Source organism: Empidonax traillii, unplaced genomic scaffold (assembly GCF_003031625.1).
Source record: "Empidonax traillii isolate 1590-97213 ecotype Southwest subspecies unplaced genomic scaffold, ASM303162v1 scaffold1015:size517714, whole genome shotgun sequence".
NCBI classification, from domain to species: domain Eukaryota; kingdom Metazoa; phylum Chordata; class Aves; order Passeriformes; family Tyrannidae; genus Empidonax; species Empidonax traillii.
In genome coordinates, this window is record NW_020956208.1 from 68,969 (window position 1) to 75,582 (window position 6,614).

Below are 6,614 nucleotides of genomic sequence, written 5' to 3' on the forward strand. Positions count from 1 at the left end.
CGGGGGGTCTGGGTCTGCAGTCCGGGGGGCTGTGGGGCTCGCGGGGCCGGGGGTCTGGACTTGTGCTGGGGAGTGTGGGGTCCACAGGGCCGTGTCCCCCCCTGCTCTGGGGTCTGGGCTCAGCTGGCAGAGGGGGCCCCATCCCCTCCCCCTGACCCCCCCCCGGCCCTCGGTGTGCCCCCCAGGCCGGCACCATGGCTCAGGTGGGGCACAGGGTGGATTACCTGGCCGGGTTCTGCTGCCCGGTGGGGGGGCTGGCGGCGGGCAAGCCCCGCGTGCTGTGCCATGAGAACGAGATCTACCTCTCCAATGGCTCCGAGTTCGTCTACGTGTACGACCAGGAGGGCAAAGTGCTCAAGGTGAGGGCACTGGGGGGTGGGGGGGCTCCACACTGGGACCCCCATCCCAGAGGAACACCATTTATGGCCAAGTCCCTCGGGATCCCCCAGCAATCCAACCCCACCAGCCCCCCTGCCCTTCCCTGTGGAGCTCTGGGTGTGCTGCCAGCTGTCCCCTCTCCCTATCCCGTGGGACACACATTGGATCAGACTCCCTGGGCTCGTTACCCCCAGCACAGAAGCTCCTGTTCCCTCTCCCCCAGGCCTGGCAGTCGTCCCCACTGTCACTAGTGACTGACACGCCGCTGCCTTTGTTAATTGGCTCTGATTATCATTTCTGAGAGCTGCACCGCTGCAGGAGCGGGCTCTGCCTCCCACACTGCGCTCCCGCTCTGCAAAGTGGAGCAGTAGCAGCTCCCTGATCCCTGCTTTTCTTCCCCCCAGGGAGCAGGAACAACAGGCCGCCACAGCCCCGCTCCCAACCCCAGGAAAACCCTGCTGGGTGCTGCCCAGTGATCCCTTTATCCCTGGGAATCGCTTTGGATCCGCCCTGCAGGGAGCCCCCCGTCCCTGCCCCCCCTCCAGGTGCCGTGGGAGGTGACATTTTGTTCTGTGCCCCCTCCCCAGGCTGTGTTCCGCTGCCCTGACCAGGTGTGGCATGTGGAGCTGCTGCCCCAGCCCCGGCAGCTCTACATCCTGTGTGCCCACAGCGGGATCTACTGCGTGTCCCTGGAGCAGCAGAGCAGGTGAGGTGTCTGCCACCCTCGGGGTCAGTGCTGTGTCCCCATCCCTGGGCTCCTGGGGTGTCTTTCACCCTCGGGGTCAGCGCTGTGTCCCCATCCCTGGGCTCCTGGGGTGTCTGTCACCCTCGGGGTCGGTGCTGTGTCCCCATCCCTGGGCTCCTGGGGCTGCCCCTTTCCACCACAGAGTGAGGCTTTCCTCTCTGTGTGAGGCTCCAACTCTCTCCAGATCCTGCTCCTGAGTCCAGGGCTGCAAACTCTCCATGCTGGAGCACTCCAGCCCCTATCCCTGTCCCCATCCTGATCTCCAGCTGCCCAGGGTCATCCCAGCTGACTCACACATGAGCAGCCTCTGACAAACACTGGATCCCACTGGGAAGGCCCCCAGTGCCCAGCCAAGGGCAGCAGAACTCCCAGCCAGGACTGCCCTGACCGTGCCGAGGGCTGGGGGCTCTGCTCTCGTGATCGTTCCCACAGAATTCCTGTCTCTGCCTGGTGCTAAAAGCTCTGCAGCAGGAGCTCCTTTCCCAGGGCCAGGCGAGGAGGCGGCCAAGGGACACGCTGGCCTCTCCCCACGGCTTGGCTCGGAGCTCTTCCCTGTTTTCCCGAAGGTTAATGGAGCAGACGGACGGCGACGGCCAAGAAAGCAACGGCCCTTCCGGCGTGTTCCCGGTGGATGCGGATTCCTGCATCTTCCCCGACGCCAGCCTGAGCATGTTCACCCTGCTCAGCACCTTCGTCATCACGCTGTCCCAGGCCGAGGGCAGGTGGTGGATGCGGCTGCACGAGCTGCCGCGCCCGGAGCAGGACGGGCCCCCGTACCGGCAGGTCAGCCAGGTGGAATTCTGTCCCGGCCCCCCTCTGGGGGACGGCGAGGACACGCCCCCCTCCTGCTTCCTGCCCGTGCTGTGCTGCGCCGCCGCGCCCGGCGCCGAGGGGCTCTGGTGCTCGGGGGGCTTCGTGCTGGAGGAGCCCCTCTTCAGCCTCCTCTTCGGCATCGACGCGGCCATGCTGGAGTCGCCCATGATCCTGTGCGGGTTCCCGGACGGGCAGCTCTGCTCCGTGCCTCTCAAAGCCCTCAGCTCCTCGCCCGGTGCCACCGACAGCGGCTGCCGGGACGTGTCCACGCCGGACCCGCCGGTGAAGATCCTGCACCACCTGGAGGAGCCCATCGTGTTCATCGGGGCCCTGCGCACGGAGCGGCGCGCGGCCGACGACGCCGACGAGGACGAGCCGGCGCCGCCGGGAGAGCCCGGCTGTGACTGCGTGGTGGCCGTGGGCCACTACGGCAAGATGGTGGCGGTGAAGGCGGATCAGCGGGAGGAGACGGCGGTGCCGGAGCTCCGGGAGTACTCCCTGCGCGGGCCCATCCTGTGCGCGGCCTGCGGCAGCGGCAGCCGCATGTACTACAGCACCCACTCCGACATCTCCGCCGTCGACCTGGACCGCGCCGGGGACGCCTCGGACCCCGAGGACGCCGAGAGCAGCACCGGCGTCCTGCCCCCCGTCCTGTCCCCGGCCAGCTTGAGTATCTGCAGTGTCGTGGCTCTTTCCTTGTCCTCTCGGGCCTCAGAAGGTACTGGGGCAGTGGGAGCCTACCTATCCTCTCCCTGTGGCTCTGTGCAGGGTTGGGCTGCTGTCCAGATTCTTTGCCTGCAGAGCTGCCTGTGCCACCAGCAGGGATGTTGTGTGGCAGCTGTGACCCTCCCTGGGTGCTGCTGGCCTTGGCTGGGGGGTGGTGGGGACAGGGCATGTGTCCCTTCTTGGGGGGCTGCGTGTGAGCTGGGTGTGCTGTGGGGGTCTGTGTCCTGTCTCCATCATACCCCACTGCAGATAGAACAATGCCTCCACTCCCATTGTATTGGGGCAGGCAGTGCCATCCTGCTTCGTGTCCCCCCTGCATCCCTCCCTGAGCCACCTGGGAAGCTCCTGCTCCCCTCCTGGCCCCCATCCCTGACCAGCCCCATCTGTGTCCCAGGTGAGTCGGAGCTGTTGGCTCTGTCGGCCAAGGGCAGCCTCGTGTCCTGTGGGTTGTGCAGCCCTGAGGAGCCGGACGTGGAGCTGACCCCTGCTGAGATCGGCCGGAGGATCAAGGAGCTGCTGTCCGGGATAGGGAACACCTCGGAGAGGTACAGGGGTGCATGGGCACCGAGCTGGGGGCTGTGCAGGTCTCTGTCAGTAACTAATCATGGAATCATGGAATGGTTTGTGTGGGAAGGGATCACACAGTTCCACCCCCTGCCATGAGCAGGGACACCTTCCACTATCCCAGTTTGCTCCAAGGCTGGCCTTGAACACTTCCAGGGATCCAGGGGCAGCCACAGCTTCTGCAGCTCCAGCTCTCTTGGAGCTGCTTTAGGGACTAGGAGGGGCTCTAAGGTCCCCCTGGAGCCTTCTCTTGTCCAGGCTGAATGACCCCAACTCCCTCAGTGATTTTCTCTTAGAGAACTAATCCAATATTTTACCTTCCCAGGCTGAGAAGCTTCCCCCAAGCTCCATAACATAAAACCAGTGTTTGAGGGCAGCCCCCTCTCCATGGCACAGCCATCCCCAGCACTGTGGGCGGGCTGGCAGCAGCAGCCATGGCAGCAGAAGGTGGCACAGGCAGGGTGCCAGGCGCCTGTCACACATGCCAAGCTGGCACTAACAGGCAGGGCAGGCACGTGCCTCCATCTCCATGGCTGTCTGTGCACGGGGAGGGGGTGTGGGCGAGGCCCCCCCTCCCTGCACAGGGGGATTCCCAGGGTCTGGCTATCCAGAGCTGCTCCACAGGGTCAGCTCTGATGGGGATGCGGATCTGGTACTGCCGAGGGGAAGGAGCTGGGAGGTTCCTGCGGTGGCTCTGGGCACTGGGATTGTGCCAGTGGCTACTCAGCTCCGCAGTGGCAGCACAGCCTTTGGCACCACGCTCCCAGTACTGTCCCAGCATCCCTCCTGCTGTTCCATCCCTGTCACGTTGTCCTTGCAGGGTGTCCTTCCTGAAGAAGGCCGTGGACCAGAGGAACCGAGCCCTGGCCAGCCTGAACCAGGTGATGAACGTGAGCGCGGCGCTGCTCTCCAGCCATGAGGGCCCCAAGCCCATCGCCTGCACCGTCACTGCCAACTGGAGCTGCCTCCTGCTCCAGGACACCGTCACCATCTCCTGCTTGCTGGAAAACTGCAGCGAGTACAGCCTGGAGGAGGGCTGGACCCTCTGTGTCCAGCTCCTGGCCAGCCCCTGTGCCTTAGAGGAGGAATCTGTGGATTCGGCCACTACCTTCACGTTCCCCATCGACCAGCTGCTCCCCGGGAACAAGCGGGAGCTGACGCTGCCCCTCGGCCCCACCGCGGACACCAAGCTGGACCTGCCTCTGACCATCTCCTGTGCCCTCTACTACAGTTTACGGGATATTTTGGGCAGCGGCTCCGACTCCTCCGAGGACCTGGATGACTTCCTGCCCGACGACTCGCCCCTGCTGTCCCCAGACAGGGAGGGGATCTGCCTGCCCCTCAGCCAATGCACCATTGACATGCTCCAGTGCCTCCGTTTCAGGAGCAGCCCCCCCGGGCCAGACATGCCCCCTGCCCCCCCAGACCCCGTGGAGACCTTCCTCAAAGTGTCCCAGGAACAGACTGAGCCCGAGGAGGGGAAAACCCCGGGAGAGGGGAACTTGCCCCCCTCGGCAGCATCCATCCGGGTGTCCTCGGAGCTGCTGAAAAGTGCCCTGAAAACCTCGGAAACAGGTGAGTCCCTGGGCAGGGGCATCCTGGGAGCACCAGGGAGCTGTCCTTGGGCAGGGTGACGCTGTTACAGCCCCTCCCTCGGGCGAGGAGGGCAGTGTGACCCCCCTGTCCCCAGCACCGCGCATGGGCTGGCACACACGGGTGCAGTGACAGTGCTGTGACCGAGCTCAGAGTGTCCCAGCAGTGAGGGGACCAGCCCCTGTGTCACCCTTGGCTGCCCCGGGCACACCCTGTTAGCGGTGTCACATCTCTGCCCTGTCCTTTGGTCCCCAGATGTGCCCCTGAGCTGTGCCACGCTGCGCTGGCTGCTGGCAGAGAACCCCGGGGCCGAGGCGCTGGGCAGCGCGGAGGTGGCATCGGTGTGTGGCACAGCGCCCGACGGCGGCCACGTCCAGCTGCTCGTCCGAGAGGCAAGGAATGGGTTAGCCCTGAGCTGAGGAATGGGTCAGCCTGCAGGGAAGCTCCCTGCCCCACAAAGCCATCTCCTTCCCGGTGCCAGGGAGCGGGGTGATGCACGGCCATGCCGTCCTGACCCCCTGGGCTGGATGGGCAGCAGTCCCAGTCCCTTCTCCCAACCCTGGGCTTCCCAAAGGCTGTGGTCACTTCCCTCCTGCTCCATGTGGGTGTTCCTCCTCTGTGTTCCCGTTTCCCTGCCAGGTAGGGCAGTGGGGTGCTGCTGCTGCATCCCTGTGGATGCCTCAGACACTGTGCCCCAGTCTGGCATGGGACTGGGCTGTGGGAAGAAATGGCCTTTCACTGCTGGCTGGCTCTGGAAAACAAGGGGCAAACACAGCTGGATTTGGGCTGTAAATTCGATCTCCTGCAGCTCATCCCCATTTCATGAAAAATTCCCCTCTAAAGGCACAGGAAAACAGGGATTTCTGCCCAGCTCTACTGGCTGACCCTGCCAAGGGGCCCCTGGTACCTGGCACGGGTGGATTCCCCCTGAGAGCTCAGATGTCCCCAGGGTGATTAATGACTGTGCTAATTCTGCTGGAGCTGAGCCTGCTGGGCTCAATCCTGGGAGGGCTCAGTGGGGACTCTGTGGGCACTGAGCTGGGGGAAGCTGGCCCTGGGAAGGGTGGGCAGGGGTCTGTGCCCAGCAGGAGGGTTTGGGGATGCAGGGAGCCTCCTGGGGAGCCTGGTGCCCGTTGGGAGGGGTCCTGTTCCCCCCCAGCTATCAGTGACACTGCTCTCCCTGTCCAGGTGGCCATGAATGATCTGAGCCCAGCGGGTCCTATCCAGGCCGTGGAGATCCTGATGGAGAGCCCGTCCCTGGCCCACATGTGCAGGACACACCACGCCGTCATCCGGCGCATCCAGGTATGCTCAGGCACTGCCCTGGGGGACAAGGGGACCCCAAGGAACCCAAACTCCCCAGGATGGAGCCTGGGGGTGCAGCACGGGGATTCTGTGGCACCATCATGTTACAGACCAGCCCAGCATGGCCTGGGGATGGTGGGATCGCCACATCTCGGGGCATTTGGGCCATGGAGCCCAGGGCAGTGTTGGCCACGTGCCCCAGGCTGGGATTCCCAGGTTTTGGGGGTCCCCAGGGTTGGGGCCCCTGGATTTGGGGGTCCCTGGAGTTGGGGCTCCTGGGGCTGGGGCTCCTGGGACTGGGGTCCCTGGGGCTGGGTGGTGCCAGTCCCCCAGCACACTCTCTCCTCGCAGGCGCTGGTGCTGGAGCAGGCAGCGCAGGGCTCGGGACCCCCCGACCTCCGCATGCAGTACCTGCGCCAGATCCAGGCCAACCACGAGGTGAGCACCCCCCGATCCCCTCCCGTGGGGTGCATGCGGTGGTACCCCCACA

At 65.1% G+C, this 6,614-nt stretch overlaps 1 protein-coding gene across 1 annotated transcript in view; it reads left to right on the forward strand.

Moving 5' to 3' along the window:
- The first annotated feature begins 75 nt into the window (after positions 1 to 75).
- Positions 76 to 6,614, forward strand: part of FAAP100 (FA core complex associated protein 100) — an 8,143-nt gene continuing 1,604 nt past the window's right edge. The window contains exons 1-8 of the mRNA XM_027904172.1: positions 76 to 359; positions 966 to 1,084; positions 1,690 to 2,654; positions 3,057 to 3,207; positions 4,047 to 4,801; positions 5,075 to 5,211; positions 6,008 to 6,124; positions 6,476 to 6,561. Coding sequence (XP_027759973.1) covers positions 195 to 359; positions 966 to 1,084; positions 1,690 to 2,654; positions 3,057 to 3,207; positions 4,047 to 4,801; positions 5,075 to 5,211; positions 6,008 to 6,124; positions 6,476 to 6,561 — 2,495 coding nt within the window. The 5' untranslated portion in view covers positions 76 to 194. The remainder of the gene's footprint in view (positions 360 to 965; positions 1,085 to 1,689; positions 2,655 to 3,056; positions 3,208 to 4,046; positions 4,802 to 5,074; positions 5,212 to 6,007; positions 6,125 to 6,475; positions 6,562 to 6,614) is intronic.